At 40.3% G+C, this 20,853-nt stretch overlaps 1 protein-coding gene and 1 long non-coding RNA gene across 2 annotated transcripts; one reads left to right on the top strand and one right to left on the bottom strand.

The window, feature by feature from the left end:
- The first annotated feature begins 5,371 nt into the window (after positions 1-5,371).
- glud1b (glutamate dehydrogenase 1b) lies at positions 5,372-20,830 on the top strand. Its single transcript, XM_023406574.2, has 13 exons — positions 5,372-5,917; positions 9,846-9,926; positions 10,243-10,298; positions 11,092-11,155; positions 12,194-12,288; positions 14,268-14,447; positions 16,130-16,267; positions 16,570-16,707; positions 16,827-16,907; positions 17,608-17,731; positions 19,204-19,295; positions 20,279-20,341; positions 20,702-20,830. Exons 1-13 carry the CDS (start codon positions 5,521-5,523, stop codon positions 20,819-20,821), a joined length of 1,629 nt encoding a protein of 542 aa, XP_023262342.1. The 5' UTR covers positions 5,372-5,520; the 3' UTR covers positions 20,822-20,830.
- On the bottom strand, positions 17,464-18,970 carry LOC111655243 (uncharacterized). Its single transcript, XR_002760793.2, has 3 exons — positions 18,871-18,970; positions 18,698-18,763; positions 17,464-18,601 (listed from the first exon to the last, which is right to left on the bottom strand). It is a non-coding gene; the product is annotated as an uncharacterized LOC111655243 (long non-coding RNA).
- Positions 20,831-20,853: the final 23 nt, after the last annotated feature.

Raw genomic sequence — 20,853 nt, 5'->3', positions numbered from 1 at the left:
ATTAATCATGCTGAATCTCACTGTTAACACACAAAAGATGTACATTTGTGTATGAAAATTAATAATCAAAGAGTAAGAAATCAAAAGTTCAATCTTTCTGGATTCAAACTGACCCAAGATGTGCTATGAATTAGATTGATTCTGTGTGTTGTATCACAAATCTTATTGTATCATATTCCTTATCCTTGAATAATCCTGAGTCTATTCTTTCATCTTCAGTCTCTACTGATCATTTAACATGAATAATCTCACCCCCCCTGCTCTGTCCCTCTTTGCTTAAAGGGCATAAAAAAGGCTTGTTATGAATAATCTTTTTATCCAACCCCCAGACCATCTAAATATTGGTTCATTCATGAAATCACAGCTGATTTTGAGCCTTTACTCAGCCAAGGAAAGTGGCACGAGCGTTTCCAAAATGGAAAAATAGTTTTTTGTCCTCTGTGTCCAAAGTGCTTTATTAACTTGACTCTAGGAAATCTTTTTCAGCATGTTGTGTTCGTCTGCCAAACCATTTTCTGGTTGGCCATGCCGGTTTTCAAGGTCACCCTGATAGTTGTTGAGGGCATTTGTGTCACTGCACCGTTGCTTCAGAAGCCTGATCACTCCGGTATGACCGAGTATGAGAAACACAGAGGGGTGGGGTAAGAGGTGGAGGGTGCCATGCTGGTGGGCTGAAGGTTTAATTTCAAACTACCATGAGGTCCCGTTTTAAAGGGGCAGACTCGGACACAAAACTTTCACAACCTTCACACACAGACGAGACGATGGCCTCTGTTCCTCTCATGCATTTCCAGTGAAAACCCCATGTGACCTGACTGAACAGGCCCCTTGTTTACGCCAACCCCCTATACTCTGACTTCTTACCCTCCTCTCCCTCCCCCAGTCACACCCCTATGGTCGGGTGGGTGTTGTCAGGCCGTAAGCCAATGACATGACAGTGCTCACCCTTTGAAATGCAACCATGATAAATCAGTGTCTGGCAGTGTGGGGAGGAAAACACAGAGAGGCGGCGACAGGGGGAATAACATCATTAAAGATAAACCAGAGTCACACAGGCAGGGAACTACTGGTGCAGCGATGAAGGAGAGAGAGGGCACACAATTAAATCAAATTAAGTGCTAAATTTTCATGTGTCTATTTAATTATTAATTAATTTTATTGCAGTCATTTTTTTATTGTGGCTAGAAAAAACAGAGCTGACTGAACCTGACCTTTGGCGCAGAGTTCACAGTTCAAAGTCCTTCAACTGATTCATGTTGTACATGACATGTAAAAAACAGGCCGGTGTACAAACACATGAATAAGATCCAGCTCAAGAACTTTACATAGGATTTTTTGCATGATTGTGGGCAATTCAAATAGCTTACCATAAAGCAAAAAATAATCAAGTATGAGTAACAACAAAAAAATTATACAAATAAATATGAACTAAAGGAAATAAAGGTGCAGGAGAATAAAGGTGTTTTAAGGCTGGTTTGAAAGTAGGTAAAGTGGTTAATAAGACAAATCTCTCAAATCTTTGGACCACTTTCCAGTCATATCAATGCTCAATTATTCCAGAATTGTCAGATAAAAACCATCTGTTTGTATGAAAAACTCACCTTGAATGCTTTGTTTGTCTCATTTTTGTCTTTTTTTTAATCATTTATGATAACGAATCATATACAGCAGAGAACATTTTGACCTACAAGGTCATCGTCAGGAAAACATGCATGTGGGAAAAATCTCTCCTTTTGAAAAATGTGTATTGCAAAACTGTGTACCATATATGTCCTGTACTGACTAGAGTCCTTTCTTTAGGACATGTTTTTTTATGTGCATAGTAAATTGTTTATGGATAATGGGTGTTATTTAATATCATGTGATTTCTTAATTGTAGATGCAGCTGCCATTTTCGGTCTGTATATATTTCCGGCCTTTTGTCCACATGGATGTCTGATGAGGATCTTGTGGGTCAAAAGGTTTCCTTCAATATATTTTTGGCAAATTTCTGTTTTTGTCTTGCACCCTTACCTGACAGGGGTTGGGTGTGCACATCCACCTTCTTTATTTTGAAAGCATCTGGATGCATGAGTAATACAAAATTAATAGTTAATAAAGTACCTGATGAAATATACAAAAGGCTGTTGTGTGCGGGGTAAATTTCTGAGGTGTGACAGGGACCTGAGTTGCATATAGAGCTTCAGATTATCTTTACTGCTGTTTGCTTATTAGAACAAATAGGCATAAGAATCTTCAGATGTTATATTCCTCCTCTCTTTCTGTCTGCTCTAAAATTGTTGCAGTTTCATCTCAGGCAGGATATCAGCTTTGAAAAGTCAATAAAGCTATATGGCCCTGTAGTCGACTGATGGAACAATAAGATGATAAGCTCTTCCGTTATTGCATTAGTAATACTGAAACACTGCCTTGACTTTGTGCCAGTAGGGGTGAGATGGTTACCATTGATTATTTAACATCAGAGAGACGATACAGGACATTCAGAACATTTGCAATCGGACCATGCACACCTGCACCAAACCTGTGTGCACTTCAATATGTTTAACATACTGTGAGTGTAAAATTACACCTAACTAAGATCCATAAATCTGTTTGCCTTTCATATTGTGCAATCATGTGTTTGTACCACCGTTTAAGCATACAGTATGAATGTGTATTTGTACCTGTGCCCGGGGGGAAGGATCTAATCTTATCTCCTGTGCAGAGTCCACAGGTGTAAGCCCAGGTCAGGGCCTCCATTCAGACCAGCTCAGCACTAAGACTCTATATCTCTATGCCATGTACAGTGGTTGACAATGTTTGCATGTAGTGTATGTGTGAAATAATGTTAATATGCCATGAATGTAGTTTTACATAAGAGCCACTTCATGGTAAGCTACCATAGCTGCTGATGAGCATATTGTACAGGCTCATTCCCATTAAAGTCATATTCAGATTTGTAAAATTGCTTTCACATGTAGACATCAGCATTATAGCAAAAATTTACAGCAGATTTTCAATGATGCTACAGTCTCTGCTCATGTGGAAAACATCGCTCTGCACGCAGTGTGTGCAAAGTATAAAACAAAGCCCTGCTGATTGGCTGATCAGTAGGTTGTACCCATGATACCTTGCCCCTCTGATGAATCAAGAGGCCCTTTGATGGAAATTATCTTGAGCAACGTGGTAGTGCCGTCGCAGCTCAGTGGAAGACACCAACCCTCCCTCACCTCCCCTCTCCTCCACACACACACACACACACACACACACACACACACACACACACACAGAGACACATACACACACACTAACACAAACACACACATACAGAGACACATACACACACACAAACACACACACACACACACACGCACACACACACACACACAAACACACACAAACACGCACACACACACACATACACACACACGCCCGTCTGTCTTGTTCCAGCTGTCTCTGAAATGCTTTCCAGCAAACTCCCATTCACACACACACACACACACACACACACACACACAAATATGACCTGCTACCCTAAATGATGCCTTCTCACTCGGACACATATAATTGTTCTCATACAGGAAGCTTATAAGCACACACATGGATGCACCACAGCACACACACATCTGCACAGAGCATTTATATGAGGCAGGCTGGTTTGTATTTTACAGAGAACCAAGAACGCTTCTCTACCAGGCCTCTTGTTATATGATTCAGCTCAACCAGTGATGTAAATAATCGGCTCCTCCAAGTTTCAAGCTGAATGCCAATACTCATATTTTTCAACTGATATTTGTGCTTAGTTCTTATTAACAAATATTAGCATGCTAACATGCTAAAATAATGTGGTAAATGTGGAAAACATTACAACTGCTACACTTGAGCCGCACAGGATTGTCAGTGTGGCCAGGTTAGTAGCATGCTGATGTTAGCATTCAGCCACTAATGTGAAGAGTTTTATTTTTCACTGGAACCTGTTGATAGTTATTTCTGCTGATAGTTACACACAAGATCAATCATCACCAGATCAACTCACCCATTAAGCTGCCAAAAAGGTTGGTTAATAACTGATGCAAACACAGTGGGCTGACTCCCTCTCTTTCCTCCCTCACAGCAGATCAGGGAACTGCTGATGACAGCAGGCCTGGCAGAGATCCTTTGATCAAGCCACAAAGTACAAAACTGTAGCACTGTGGTTGCTGTCATCAAACTTATTTGATGACTGTAATAATTATTTTACAAAACAGTGTGTATAATATGCAATGCATTTTTGTGTTATATAACAATGACAACATATAATTTTTGTTTTGCACATTGCCTATTAATATAGTAGTTGCAGGAAATATCTAAATAATTCACTATAGTAAAAGTTGCAATACCACTCAAAAATTAAAAATTCTTCATTCAAAAGTTCTTCATTCAAAATTTTACCTTAGTAAAGTACAGAGGTATTAGCAACAAAATGTAGGCGTACCTAAAGTATCAGAGATAAACGTACTCATTATGCAGAATGATTCCTATTTATTTAACTGGATCATTATCAATGATTCTGAAAAGTAAAAAGTAACTAAAGCTGCCTAATAAATTAAGTGGTTTAAAAAGCATAATATTTTGTAATATATTATGTATTAAATACTACAATGTAGTCTAGAAGAGTAGAAAGGGGTATAAACTAGAAATACTCAAATCAAGAGGTAAGAGTTTATCAAAATAAAAGTTATAGAAATGTAAGCACATTGCATATTATACTATACTTGCATATTATTATTACACATAATACTTATATGTTTATGTCCACATATCTTTGTTTGGCTTTGTTAGGGCTAGGGTTTTAGCTGTCTCTCTATTTCTCTCTTCTTTGTCTTGGAGATGCATGTAAATGGACTGAGAACAACTAAAAACCAGTCAAATTACTTCTATGTGTTCACTCAGTTGTCACTTTATTACGGAAACCTGGATTAAAAAAATGAGTCTAATGCAACAGTCAATCAACAAATCATCAACAAAAAGTTGTTGATTGAGCTATATGATCATTTTAGAGGCTGTAGTCTGTGGTCCTGTTGAACTGTATTGCATTGTATAAAGAGTTGTGTCAGTTGTTTAGCCTACACTCATTGATTTGAATGAAGTAAACAAAATGATAGGAATATCTGTAAACATAATGGCTACAGTGCAGTTTAATTATAACCTTCATGGGCGTAAGATTAGTCGAGGGGCAGTTGTTATTAGGCTACATTAGTCTTAGCTGGGTGTACCTAATAAACAGACAAATGGTGCAAACTTAAGAGCGCGCGCTGTCAGTTGCCTTGCACGGGCACGCGCATCCTATGATCCTCCTCTTCCGCGTGCATCCCGAGGAGCCCCCGCTGCCTTTTAAAGCAAACGGACACAGCATGCCATTTCCCACTCGGCCAGAGGACGGGACACGGTGAGGAGTTGCTGTGCTGCTTATTCTACCCCTCTCTCCTGTCGTCACCCCCATGGTCCTTGTTGTTTAGTTGCCTTTTATTTGTTCGTTTACACAATTAGCTAATTCCAGTCATGTATCGTTATTTCGGGGAGCTGCTTACCCGCTCTGCGGGTAGCGCCCTGGCCTCTGGGTGCGTGGACTCTGCTCTCCCGGTGTCCTCGTCCCTGATGCGGGTCCGTCACTATGCCGACGCAGCGGACAAGCCTGACGACCCCAACTTCTTCAGGATGGTCGAGGGCTTCTTCGACCGCGGCGCCACCATTGTGGAGGACAAGCTGGTGGAGGATCTGAGGACCAGGGAGAGCCCCGAGCAGAAAAGGAACCGTGTGCGGGGCATCCTGCGCATCATCAAGCCCTGTAACCACGTCCTGAGCGTGTCTTTCCCCATCAAGAGGGATAACGGAGAGTGGGAGGTTGTGGAGGGCTACCGCGCCCAGCACAGCCAGCACAGGACACCCTGCAAAGGGGGTAAGAATGTGGCAAGCCCACCCTGACCGGCCTCTCTGACAGCTAGCTGTAGCCAGCTACTTAGCATTAGCAGCACTGTTAGCTACTTAAAAGCACAAATTATAAGGCGGCTGCTGTCAACAGCTGCAACCGTAGCTTACCGTTACATGCCCTATACCGGTTTTATCCGGAGCTTACCAACGTTACGCCCGTATTTTCAACAGATGCTTATTTGTTTACATGAGACTGTTTATGAGACTTTTTGTTCAGTCAGTGACCTTCCTGCTCACCTGTGGCTGTGCTGAGAGCAAGCAGTGAGCTAGCCGTCAAACTACTATATGAATCTTTACTGTCATCTTTCATGAACAATACTTTTGCCAGCACTTTGTCAGAATCCATCGCTTTGATCTAGTTTAAAACTGGACGGATACGTCAGTTTACTTCTTGTCACTATCACCAATGGGGTCCTCTCTTATTCCAGTTTATACAGATGTATGATGTGATGTAAACGGCAGGCACATGGTTGATCATTGAAGAAGCATTGCTCATGCACTTTTCTGTCAGGTCATTCATGCTCACAGGCAAACCCAAGCAAGGCAAATACACAGAATGTGGTCCTCACCCACTCTATAGACAAATACTGAAATCCACTGTATAAATAAGCTGTTTGTTCAGTGTTTTGGGCTTGGGCAGAATATAATATAATATGACAGCGTGACATATGGTCTTTGGTTCAGAGTTCAAGGTTCAAAGCAAAGGCATTATGGGCTACTGCTGCAGTGCACTCTGGGTAAATTGTGAGTAGAGGGATATGATGTATAGGAAGATGGGAGGTGAGAGACTTTGGGAGGGGGGTGGCTGTGTTTCCAGGCACTCCTATTTGTCAGCAGTGTGACAGGTGGGGGAGGGTGCTGTGGAGTGAAGGCATTCTCAGTAGAAAAAGACATGCCATTCAGTCAGCCACTCAAAAGGCATGTTTGAATGTTGTGGAGCGGACATTGGCCTGGTATTAATGCTATGAAACCTTCGACTGCACCTGCTTGATGTAGTAAATGTAGGCCTATTCTTGGAGGTATATTTCCACTAAAGACATGCACTTGGTTTGTGGGCTATACACAAGAATTGGTTTAGTGATTTAAAAAAGAAAATAAAAAAAATAGAAACCTGCCTGAGAAGCTGAATCAGAGTGGTATCATTTATGTAAGCCAGATAAAATATCCATTACAATTTTTCTCCATCAAACCACATTACAGTAATGGATCAGTGCACCTATTTATGAATTTGCAGTACCACACACTATCTAACCAGTTATCAGTGAGAGGTAACTCAGAGAGGCAATAGAGGTAAAAATCAATACCAGTGAAAGAGCATCATTGCCTCTATCCTCCTCATAAAAGCCTGAGGAGAGCTAAGCATCACCTCGATCCAAAGCTGTATCAAAATTCAGCTTGCCATTAGCTTGCCTCTATAGCTGTTGTCTTACTAAAAAGCTTCCTCTCATGTCATGATCATTGTGATAGTTAACCAGTTGTTAAAAATGATAGGCTACACAGATCACAGCATGTGTTAACTTTTGAAGCATTTAGATTTAGATGCATAAAACCAACAAACATATGATAAAACTAGTCGTTTTGATTTATTGCTCAGTCAGCCAATTGCAGTTAAAATATCTTGTACATAATAAAAAAATCATGTAGGAATCACTGTGAAATCACAGCAAATACTAGAACTGATCCTACACTTTACTCCGGAGTCATTTGTCTCAGATCTTTATTTGGCCTGCACATGAAAAAACATGGTGTTTACACAATTTTCACTTAACTGACAGTTTATTGATTCAAGTGGCTCAATAAACAAGTCTGTGAAGTCGCTCATGCTGAATTCCAGGATCATAGGGGTGGAATAGGAGTAAAAGTAGATATTTTGCTAGTGGGTTTAATTATTGATATAGTGCATAGACCCTTGGCTGTGTTCAAATCAAACTACAAAGTGCAAAGGCTGTTTTTTTTTGTGTGTGCGTGTGGTGCTCATGCTCCAGCTTTGAGAGCTGCACTGCTCGCTACTGACTACTGAATGATCGTCTTAACTCAAGAACAATGCATGGTTCTTGTGTAGATGCATGGGTGTTTGCAAACCTCTAGAAGAGAGTTTGAGTTAAAAAGTACAAGCCACTCAAGTTTTGTTTAGTCTGCTAAATAGTCTACATCCTTCTCCTTTCTGTGCAGAAGTGGAATAAATCTGTGGGATGTCACTAGTGTCACGTTGGAAACAATGAGTGCAGCATTTTGTGAAAGTTGCATAGATATGTAATAAAATCCATTCAGTATAAATGTTTTTTAAATGGATATTTAATGCAACGTGGTGTAATTAAATGCAGCGTCAGAGTCCTGGCCACTTAATCAAAATCCCTTTGGATCTTTATGGATCATTCCATCCAAACAATTTTAACTTTTTTCACTTTATTTTTTTCAAAAATAAAAACTGAAATGCCACTAGTATTAGTATGGCATTTAAAACCATGGAGAATTATTACAAACAATTATGTGTGCATTGAAGAAAATTAATAAGAAGAAACGGTTAATAGTGAAAGGAAAAATACTAAAAAAAAAGCAACGCAAATGCATTGAATAACTAAAACAATTATTTAAACAATAATGATTTTAAACCATTTAAACCAAACACACAATTATTCAAGCAAAAGCCTCAAAATGTGTTTTAATAGGAGTCTAGATATGCGGCTCCATTACCTCAGGCCTTGTGAAGAAATTCAGCTGCTCTGACGGCTGCACAAACTCTGAATTTCAACGTTGGCTCACTTTATTTCCAAAAATCTGCCCTCCATTTCAGAGGAATGTGTTTACAGATATGTTTTGATTCTCGTTGCTGTGGTGGTTCTGTTGGTTGGGTGGATAAATGAATGGCTGGATGGGGGATGGGTGGGCAGCCAAGCTTTTTTTTTTTTTCTCCCTATTTAATTTGATCACTGAGCTCAAGATTGTCCTCTGACGGCCCGAGGTCCTCAGCTGATCTGTGGATGAAAGGAAATGAAGATAGAGGGAGCTCCACAGCAGCGCTCTGAAAGGTGGAGCTTTGTTTTCAGGATATTTTGATCTTTTCCTTTTGTACTACTATTATCATGCAATTACACAGATGGAAGTAGTTGGGCATAAAATGATGTCATTAAGTGGCACTATAAGATTGTATCATAGTAGGAGGGATTTTACTTGAGCTTCCTGTGCTGTGCTTGCAGTTGAACACACAACTAGACACACTCTGCAGTGTTTTTGTGCTGTTTGCCCTTGGGTTTCTCTGTGTAAGCTAACACTGGATATGCTATATTTGGTATTGCCGGCCACACACACACACACACACACACACACTGTGCCAATGAGATGGAGTAGTGTGACTTGGGCAGTCTGGCTGGTCTAGCGGCTGGCTATATGATCTCATTTAACGTTGCACACGGGTTGGCCCACACATGTTACCTTGGCAACGGTAGTAAACTCTAGACAACAGGAAGAAATGACTGCAACTCGAGGGCTGGGGTCAGAATGGATGGCTGGGATTGGCTCATTCTGTCTCCACCCGCCCGTCGCTTTTCCTGGCTGACAGACTCAACTGGTGAACTCTGACCTCTGCATGTGGTCTGGCGTGATTATGGAGAACATACTGTGTGCAATTATTGGTCCAGTGCAGCTTTGACAGTGGTCTTTCACTGCTGTTCATTACCTTATTCTGTTGTTGAGCTACACGTACAGTGGTGATTTCCCCCATCTTGCATGTTGTTTTATCAACTAGTAAAAATATCTAAATATCAATTGGTAAAAACAGAAATGTGTGTTTTATCATACAAAACATCATAACAAAACTTCTAGACCTTTTGCACATTTTTTAACAAGTTTATTTGTATGTTTTAAACGTCCCCCTGTGCTTGTGTGTGTTTCCTCAGGTATCCGTTACAGTACAGATGTGTCTGTGGATGAGGTGAAAGCCCTGGCTTCTCTGATGACCTACAAGTGTGCTGTCGTCGGTGAGTATTAAAGTCTAAGCTTTCCACAAAGCCTCTTGGTGGTTATTGTCTGATCTCCACATACATATTAAACATGCACTTCTTACCAACCTCTTGTCATTTATCCACCTCATGTTTAATGTTTAAATGCTCTGGACACTGCTCTTGACTTAATTTTCCAGGACGTTAGGTTATTGGTCATGCAACAGAATTAGAGAATTGTTGTCAGTGTTTTGTTTAGCTTCTTCCTCTTCTGCATGTGTATCTTAATGTCTTGTGTGTTGGTACAATCATATGTATGTCCCTATGGTTTTTAAGCTGTATTATTTTCCTCCAGATGTGCCATTTGGGGGAGCCAAAGCTGGAGTCAAGATCAACCCCAGGAATTACTCTGTAAGCCTTCTAATAACCTCCTCCGCAACACGCGAACATGTAGAGACACATTTAACTGTGTGCTATAATATAAAGCAACAAAGCCTAAAAATGAGCGCTTAACATTCACAAGGCTGACATTGTGTATGTGAGGGATATCAGTTTTTCCTATGCCTCTTTTTCAAATCCAAACAAACCCAGTGGATGATTCAATCACACAAGAATGCACAAGGCAGGGCTGCAGAGTCTCATCTTTTCATGTTGTATTGGTTCGTTCACACAGCGAGGGGAAATTAAGTTAAAAGAGAGAATAATTAAAGAGAGAGACAGAGAGATCAAGATGTGAAAGAGATGCTTGTTTACATTCAGCAGTCAAAGCAGATCATCAAATGTGCCTCTGTATCTTCCTCTAGATTGAATTTTGATTTAAAGGCTAGAGGAGCTGCAGAGCCAGTAAATGACCAGATATATAAAATATGAGCTTTTAGTGGTTTAAGTCAAATGTACTTAATTCTTTAAATGATGACGGCTCTGTCTTTTTACTGGATTGTAGATAGGGCTGTTAATGTGTCTATTGGTGGATACTGAGAGAGAAACAGATTTAAAGGTCGTTGGCTGTTGCCTCTGAGCTCACAGTTGACTGGAAGGAAAGCCTAAACAAAAACAGTTTTATCAAAATGCCTGAAGCATCGCTCTAAATGATTGAAACTATTGCTTTATATGGAGGACACACTGTTTGGTTTTCAAAGAATTAATGTAACCAAGGTGATGACATGTTTGTTTTCCTAAACTCTACACTTTCTGTCTACTGCAGGACAATGAGCTGGAAAAGATTACTAGGAGATTCACTATTGAGCTGGCCAAGAAGGGTTTCATTGGTGAGTTTCTGTGTGTGAATTTAAAGTTAAAAACATTTTATAATTTCTGTGAGTAGGCATTTGTTGCCCTGCTTTGTATTTGGTTCATTTAGCCGTGCAAAATTGATGTCCAGTGTCCTCATCGCTATTTGACTCAGTAAAAAGACCGTAGCTGTAGTGATGGATATATTTCCACCCAGAGAAGTAAACATTTCCTGTCATGTAGAGCTGTTTATTCAGGTTGCGGTAGCTCAGGGTGTGCCTGTGTCAACTGAAGAGTGGAAACGATTAATACTAGTGAAAAAGACTGGGATAAATGTTCATCTTGAATCATCAGAATCATTCATTTAAAGAGGTGCTAGCTTTTTGACTGTAAACCTAACATTATTACACAAATAGAAAAATGATCATTTCAGTTCATTTCTGCTGGAAGTTGTAAGATTAGTGTTAACCATTTTGATCAAGGTCACAGATAAACATATACACAGGTTTAGCAGGTTAACGGCCCCTATACATGCACTTTCTCCACCCCTGCCTGGATGCATGTTAATGTTTATAATGTGTCCAGTTCAAACACAGCAAAGATATGACACCATCTCTTATGTATATTTTAATATTTTCATATGCTTGTAGACAGAAATAGTTGACTCATTTCATGAGGTTTTATGCAGCGGCCTTCACTAGTGAATTTTTATACACCCTGGGGGTAAAGCAGCACCCACTGCACACATCACTGCCCTGTTGTGTCAGTGTGAGTGTAACATGTCAAACTGCACCCACTGAGAGATCCAGTCATCCTTTGCTCCCTCAGTAGTCCCCTCCCCTGTCTCTCTGCATGCCTGCATCTGTTTTTGGACCTCATTCCAAGATCCAAGACTCTTGAGGGCACATGTATACATGACACAAGGGCACAAAGCCTGCTGCTCACATTTCCCCTGACGTCCAGATCCGTTTTCATTCAAATTTTTAGGATCGGAAGAGGTACACAGTGACTAGCATGCTTTACAGAACTATCCCACTTTTCCCTCCCTTATTCTCCGACATGTCTTTATTCACCAGGGCCTGGCATCGATGTCCCAGCCCCAGACATGAGCACAGGAGAGAGGGAAATGTCCTGGATTGCCGACACATACGCCAACACCATTGCACACACTGTGAGTTCTCCGACATACAGAAACGATCTGCGTGACTTGACTGGGTTTTGGTACGAATTTAAAAAAAAAAAAAGGGAAAAAAAAGGCCAAATTAAAAACAAGGAGTGACTCACATGTAAACCATGAACAGTGGTTTCCTGCCTCTCCCTTCCCAGCCCACCACAGAGACATTCCTGCTCCATTAAAGGCAGCTTTACGGACAGAGGCCTGTGTGTGTGTGTGTGTGTGTGTGTGTGTGTGTGTGTGCGTGTGTGTGTGTGTGTTTATGTTATCACTTAATCATTCTCCTATCAAAACCTGTCAAACAGGGCTTATTTGACTAAATATGGAAAATATTTGCCCTTGTGTGTTCATGTGTACAAGTTAGATCCAAATTCTCGAAATGATAATGGTCAAAAACTCTCACTTGACCATGATTTTAAGGCCTTGAAGTCAGGGAAAAGTACAAAGATGAATTCAGAAGCAGTTAGGAAAAGCCAGCTGCAGTTTTAAGAGAACTCAAATGTCTCTACTGTGAACATAAGATTGGTGATTGTTACATCTGAAATGACCAGCCGATGGACAACATTACCATCCTGCGAACACTCCTTGGTTCCAGCTCCTGCATTGTGAGGATTTCTTACTCTTCATAAATTGAAAGTCTTTTTGTTTTGGTATGTTGGTCAGACATAATGAGCAACTTGAGACATCGCATTGGGCTCTGGGAAATTGAAAATGATGTTACGTGCAGCACTAGCGGTTATATAATTTATGGCTGCAATTTATGATTACTTCATTATGCATCAATCTGTTATCTGTATTTATTTAATTGTTTACGCTATGAAATGTCAAAAATAGTGAAATTTCCCAGAACACGAAGTGACCTTTTCATCGAGTTTTGTTCAACCCAAAGTTTGAAACCCAAAGAGGTTCAAAAACAGTCTCATTTGAAAACCTGGAACCAGAGAACATTTTGTGTTGGATCATCAAGTTTAAATTTGAAACTGTCTGAGGTCTCAACTCCACTGAAATCTGTGTATCTGTGTTGCAGTGACTTTATGGTAGCTGTTGCTGTTTTCCAATTTTGGTAGAGACGAGCGAACATGAGGAACCAAATGTCCCTTCTTATCATCTATGAAACTTGACCATGAAGAAAGTATTTCAGTCGACTAATGTAGCGTGAGAGTCAGGGTATCTGTTGTAAACAGGTTCCACAATAGCGCAATAGAGTGTTTTGCTATAGTTTTATAAGCTTACAAACGGATAGAGGTTATTGTGATGTATGTCAGATTAATATAAACAAAGCACTCTATATATCTCTCATTGAATTGTTAATGCCTACAAACATTGTAATCCACATAAATCATAATTTATTTACTTTAAACAAATTCAACCTACATTTGGAACAATCTTTTTCTTGTTCCCATGATACTCATTTTCCCTTTCCACTCTCCTTCTCTAACTTCCTCTCACTTTATCCAGTCATGTGTCCTCTGTTCCAGATACCCCTGGCAGGACTCGGTGAGACATTCCTGCTCTGGGTATCTGAGGGCAGGGGGTTATGGGTTGTGCGTACTGACGTTCGGTCAGCTGTTGCCTAGTTCTGTGGCTGTGGCACTACACAACTTTTTTACTGTGTGCATGTCAAGCATTTAACACCATGGTCAAAAACTAAAGCTGGGGCAGAAAGGGCCGTAAGATGCAGTACCAGCGACGACCACTAGACGCAAGTTTCCAAAAATATTGGGCTGCATTGAATTTCCTTTTTTTTCTTTTTTTTTTTTTTTAAATAAAAAAATAGTAGATTTTCTTTTTTTCCAGCAAAAAGTGTTGGCATTAGTTTCAAGACTTCCTATGGATATTGGATATTTTGAGAATGATTGGAGGCTTTAAGAGTTGCTTTGCCTGACTGAGGCTTCAAAAACTGGGCAATGATACCTGTGTTCATAGTGTTCAATAGTTTATGTGCTCTAATATTCTTTGTGTGTGTGTGTGTGCAGGATATCAACGCCCATGCATGCGTGACAGGAAAACCCATCAGCCAGGGAGGAATCCATGGACGTATCTCAGCCACCGGTCGTGGTGTTTTCCACGGCATTGAGAACTTCATTAACGAGGCGTCCTACATGAGCATGCTGGGCTTCACCCCTGGCTTCCAGGACAAGACCTTTGTTATCCAGGTACACATGCATGCTTGGTTTGATCATAGTAGAGGCATTTTGCTCAAGAGGAAAGAGATCCTAAATGTACTGCAGATATCTGCCCACAGATACTAACACAAGATTTAAGTTTTCATTTGAAATCGTGATGAGGGGTTTTAGAGCTGCGCTTCAATCACAGCCACGCCATCTGTTTTAGCCTGGATCTGATCTCCTCTTACCAAGCAGACGGCAGTGAACTGAAGGAGTTTCCCTTCTTTGTTCAAGGGAAATAAGTCACTTAGAAAAACTGGGACCAACAGTTGTGGGAGACCAACAATTAATTCCTGCATGTTGAGCTTTGTGAGTTTAAAAAAAATCAATTATGTTATTGAGCTCAAAGTTTGTTCAGTCATGGAAACCATGGAAAGGTCTTGCTTTTTTAAGTGTACCACTGATTTAAACTGTAAATCTGTTATAAGAGGTGTGTGTGTGTGTGTGTGTGTGTGTGTGTGTGTGTGAGAGTGAGAGAAGCAGTTTCACTTCCACTTGTCACATGGCAGCTCCTCACGTGTCATGTGCGCACACACACACACACACACACACACACACACACAGAAAGGAACTCCTAGGCACTGGCCTTCCTGGAATTCTTTCTATAATTACCACTTTTTCATGACAACAATATTATCTGGTATTCATGATTAACAACACATCAGAGGTTAGTTGCTTGTTGTTTCCTCACAGGATGCATATTGCACCTGCAAATATTCTGTACTTGTTTCATAGAGATTTTCAAACAGGAATATTTTCTCTGCAATAATAAAGGAGCTATTGGAAATGTCGAAAGGAGAGGAAGTTTGTGGAGGGGGTGTTTGAGTGATGATGGGGGTAAGGGTGTCACTGAGGAGGTGAAGAAGTGGTGACAACAGCTGAATCGTGATGTGGATGTTCAAAAAGCTAATCCCTCTCTCTGTGTGTGTGTGTGTGTGTGTGTGTGTGTGTGTGTGTGTGTGTGGATTACAATGTGCCGAGATTAGATTTTCTTAGAGATTTATTGTTGAGGGAGGAGACAGCAGAACTTTAGCATGGTATCAGGATCAGAGCATTTAACTCCCTTATCACACTTCTTCTTTTTTTTTTTTAAGTCGGCTGTGGAGTCAGCTTTTCGTATCCCCGTTATCCTGCAGTTCAGTTAGAGTTGAGCCAGGGGTGTGTGACACTGTACATACCGTTAGATGATTAAATCGGAGCTCAATCTTGCTGTAGAAAATTGTTACCCATTAGAGGTTTTACCATATAATTCATACAGAGGTTCAAATCATTTAGTATCTCTGGTTGTATGAGATTATGGTGGGTAATCAAATCTAATTCTTTACAGCAGTATTACATTTACAGGAACTTGGAATCAGTGGAATTAAGTATCTTGATTTCTTGTCTTATTTTTTTTTCCTCTATATTGGATCTAGAATTTGCATGGAATTAAATATATATCATTATAGCAACATCGTGTTACTGTATCTCGTGATATATGATTATCCATATCACCTACCCTTTACTGGCCACATGGTGGCACCAGAGTGTACTGTATCATTACATGCAGCTGAATTATACTGTATCAGTTGATTTAAAATGGGTAGAACAAGAAAGAAATGTTTACTAAAAGTGATCATCGTAGTGATGTTGGACTGTGGCGATGATTACCTTGCTGTGACCTTTCACAGGGCTTTGGTAATGTGGGTCTCCACTCCATGAGGTACCTGCACAGGTTCGGGGCCAAGTGTGTGGGCATTGGTGAGATTGATGGAGCCATCTACAACCCAGAGGGCATCGACCCCAAGCAGCTGGAGGACTACAAACTGGTATGAGCACAATTGCTTTCCCCTCACTTTCACCTTTCTAATATCTGTATATTCAATCTAATATCTTTAACTCAGAGTTGTTCTCTTTTCTCTTTGTTGATTTGCTTTTCATGCCTAAAATACATCACTCCTCCTTTTTTTTTATTTTGCTAATTTATTCTCACCTACCAATGTAATGTGTATCTTTTCTGCTTTTGGAGGTACTGATTTCTAACCTTGTAATATTTGTGTGTGTGTGTGTGTGTGTGTGTGTGTGTGTGTGTGTGTGTGTGTGTGTGTGTGTGTGTGTGTGTTTTCTGCAGCAACACGGCACCATCGTGGGTTTCCCGGGAGCCAAACCCTACGAAGGGAACATTTTGGAAGCCGACTGCCACATCCTGATCCCTGCTGCAGGAGAAAAGCAGCTCACACGCCTTAATGCCCCCAGGATCAAGGCTAAGGTAAACACTCGATTTGATTCACCCAAGTCCTGAGCTTTAAGTCGTCATTTGGATCGATATGAGTGAGGACTGATAACTTGGTCGCAGTCATGTGAAGTGTGTGTTTTTGTTTGTACTAGATCATTGCTGAGGGTGCCAATGGTCCCACCACCCCAGATGCTGACAAGGTCTTCCTGGAGAACAACGTCATGGTTATTCCTGTAAGCGGACAGACGGACAGACGGACAGACGGACAGACAGACAGACAGACAGACAGACAGACAGACAGACAGACAGTTTCTCTTGTCCTCTGAGCTCTTCTCACTCATTTGAAGGGGGCGGAGCTCAGTAACACAGAATGTCACATACCCACTAATCAGGATTTAGCAACAGTTGAGTCAAAATCTACTTGTGGGGTTTTTCTTATGTTTACAACACTGTCAATAAAATGTGACCAAAGCACACCCACACAGTCCTGAAGAAACTAACCGAAGTTTGTGGAGTATCAAATTCTTAATAAATAACACCTAAGAATATCTAACTTTAATTGAAACTTTACACACAAATATGTGAATATAATATCTAACCCTGAACAATGAGCAGAATGACTTATTCTTAAAACAAGAAACGTGACTAGTCATGTAAATGATAATTCAGCCTTTATTGTTCAAGCAACAAACTCTTATTCCAAGCTTTTACTTGCTCTCACGTGAATTTTCAGTTTCACTTGCACCTGTTTTGATGTAGCCTTGTCTAATTAATAAGCGCACAAAAGCATTTCTTTGACAGTTTATTCTTTATTTGTCAGAAAAATCATGTCCTTCCTTAATCAAACCATAAAAACATTTTGCAGTACAGAAGAAATTTGATAAAAACACAGGAGTGAAGATAGTCTGAGTTATGTGATGTTTCATACTGCAGGACATGTACCTGAATGCTGGTGGTGTGACAGTGTCTTATTTCGAGTGGCTGAAGAATCTCAACCATGTCAGCTACGGGAGACTGACCTTCAAATATGAGAGGGACTCAAACTACCACCTGCTCAGTGAGTACAAGACTGCTGTGTAATTCCTCTGTAACTCGCAGACAGACTATAGTGAGCTAGTGTTGTAAGACACAGACAGAAGATACATCATCATTATAATTCTTTTACATTTGATATTTCATTTTTATATCCTGACACCATTTAAAAACAATATGTAAACCCAAGAACCAGAAAGTACATTACCAGAAAGTACATAACATGCAAAATAAAAATATGTAATTGATTTTACAACCCAGTCACCTATTCATGACATAGACTGGTCAGAGAAGTTTGAAATTGGAAGTAATTAATTTTCTAATGATCCATATTTTTCTTTTTTTCCAGTCTGTTTGAACTTAATAAACAGACAACCCAGACTTTGTTATTCCTCCCTTTTTTCTATTTTTTTTGCATTTTAGTTTGGGAGAGGACCTATTGGTCAGTCCCAGCCTCACCAGGATCACCTTCTGTTTCAGGCTCAGAATCAGAATCATGATCAAGGGCCATTTGTGCTGCTAGTCTCTGCAAGGTTATCATTTCCATCTGGTTGGCCAGTCTGTCAAACTTTGCTTCAAATGCTGAAAGGTTTTCGTCTGTACCTTGTATCACAAACTTTCCACTAGGGTATACACATACAGTGCCACTATCGTTTGGGAGTTCAAGTTTAATTTTATCACTCAATTTTTTTTCCTCTGTCCCAGGATATTTTTCCATTATTGCAGCTTTCCAGCTATCTGTAGACTTAGCAAGGAAAATAAGGTTGCATCTTGAACGGTCTCTTCTAGTGTCCTCATAGAGAACATCTTGATTTGATCTCAGAATCTCTTCTTTGTAGGCTTTTTTGTCCTCTCTTTCCATTTCTTCACGGTAGTTAATTCTTCGAGCAGGCATCTATATTAAAACAAAAACCATAATTTACTGTAAATGAACATGCTACTGATGAATATTACAACACATTCAGTTCTTAGGCTTGCTGTGGTGTTATACCTTGTATTTCTCTTCTTGTTGTGATGCTCGGGTTTTCTCACTGGGATGGTTGATAGTCTATAGCTGCTGAAAAACCACAGGTCAGGACTTGTGTTAGATGTGGACAGCATGAAGAGTAACCCATAATATATGAAGTCTACCTCCCCAGGACAGAAAAATAGAAGAATTCTTACCAAATCTATGGAACTTCAGGCAGTGTGGTGATGTTGTGTAAATTCGGTGTCAGCTGATGTGAATGTCTGTCCAAGGCAAAAGACTGCTCTGGAAAACCTTTTTCCCTTTGTATTTATACTTTATCTCTTGCTCACATACAGCCAATCATACAATGGCAGGAGTCATGTTTCACCATGTATGAGAAATAAATATAAAACAATTGAAGTATGTCTTAAAAACTAGATTAACTGGATGAACCCTCAGGGTGTGTCATCGCTGGCATTTTTGTTATTGATGCAGAAACAAAGAGGCATCTTCTTTAATTTCTCCCTTTCCTCTGCTGTCTCTTGCAGTGTCTGTGCAGGAGAGCTTAGAGAGGAAGTTCGGCAAACAGGGGGGACCCATTCCCGTCGTCCCGACTGCTGACTTCCAGGCCCGAGTTGCTGTGAGTAACATCTGCTGACACACACATATGCAAGCAGAGACCGGTGGTGATCAGGAATGTACTGACACTTTTGTGAGTTTGATACGTATCAGGTCTGAACTGGTACGTACCCCCTCCATAATCCAACACTGTGGAAAGGTTTCTCTGTCTCCCACCTTTTCGGTTTTTATATGTTACCAAACTAACTGTCAGCCATATTAATTAAAGCGTTACAACCTGAAAACGGTTATAAACTCTGGCACCCGTTTGCCAAAGAATACATATAAGTCGTAGTTTGGCTGATAGTCTGACAACTTTTGGTGCCTGTTAGTAAGAGAAATAAAAAATGACCTGTTGACGATAATGTATTCAAATTGAAATGAAAAACTATGATTAACACTGTCATGATAAAATATAGATATGATTTACTGAGTAAAATGAGTTAAAAATGATGAACATATAGCACCAACACAGTAAGTAAAATGAAACAGTTCTTGATTTCATGAGTTATCAACTTCATGTAGTCTGAGCTACAGATTATGAGAGGATGATTGTTTATCGTGATACCCACACATTATTTTAGTGTGCCCTGCACTGTGTTGACCCGAAACTCAATGCTGCAAAACTTGGAATACCAGAAATACTGCATACATTTAGAATCAGGTATACCATGATAACATAACATGCGAACGTTCCCAGTTCTGATACTTGATCGTCTTTGTTCTAGAGGACATTCTGACATTTTGTCACACAAAGAGAGTAGGAGTGTCCCGAACCTTCTCAAATCAATGAACAGCATTTGAAGCGTTTTAATCCCCTTGATTGACTAAGAAGACTAATTCTAAGTGACATGTAACAAAGGCCTCCAAAAGTCTTAAAGGTAACAAAAGGCGAACAAAAGACAAACGTCCATCACAAGTAACCACAGCCAAGTTGTCTTATGAAGTGAAAGTGAAAGCATTTGATTTACATTCATATGAAAGCTAATGTTTGTTTCTGTGCAGGGTGCCTCTGAGAAGGATATTGTTCACTCTGGGTTGGCCTACACCATGGAGAGATCTGCCCGGGTAAGCCATCGTGCGAGACATCACACAGTCCAACCTGTTGTAGAGTAAATTGAGATGAAACATATGACTTGCACTTCAGAAACCTGGAAATGTCAGTGTAGTACAGTGGTTCTCAAAACCTTTTCGGTCATAATCCTCATCCTGCTGTAAACCAGGAAAGGTTTTGCGAGGGGAAATTCCTGCTCTGAGTTTAAAGGGATGTTTGAGATGTTCAAATGTATGAAGAATAAGAGAAAGTCATTACGAAGTAAGGCCAGGTCATCTTGACATTTTGACTGAAAGCGTGTACATCCTGTGTTGTTGGCTGTCGGCATTGGTGTCAGCCAACATGTGAAACATTTTCTCCTCTGCCTTTTTTAGCAAATCATGCGCACAGCGAGCAAGTACAACCTGGGTCTGGACCTGAGGACGGCCGCCTACGTCAACGCCATCGAGAAGGTCTTCAAAGTCTACAACGAGGCCGGGCTGACCTTCACATAAACGGCCAATCACGACCCACACTTACCCCCCGA

Source organism: Seriola lalandi, unplaced genomic scaffold, assembly GCF_002814215.2.
Source record: "Seriola lalandi dorsalis isolate HSWRI2012SDOR001 ecotype SW California unplaced genomic scaffold, Sedor1 jcf7180002054311, whole genome shotgun sequence".
NCBI lineage: Eukaryota > Metazoa > Chordata > Actinopteri > Carangiformes > Carangidae > Seriola > Seriola lalandi.
Note: the sequence above shows the minus strand (reverse complement) of the source record. Positions and strands in the feature narration are given on the sequence as shown.

Excerpts from the sequence above, each read along its gene's own strand:
- glud1b (XM_023406574.2), top strand. The coding sequence starts at position 5,521 with ATGTATCGTTATTTCGGGGAGCTGCTTACCCGCTCTGCGGGTAGCGCC. Across the intron at positions 16,268-16,569 it reads AGCTGGAGGACTACAAACTG|CAACACGGCACCATCGTGGG; the intron begins GTATGAGCACAA and ends TGTTTTCTGCAG. Across the intron at positions 17,732-19,203 it reads CTCAAACTACCACCTGCTCA|TGTCTGTGCAGGAGAGCTTA; the intron begins GTGAGTACAAGA and ends TGTCTCTTGCAG.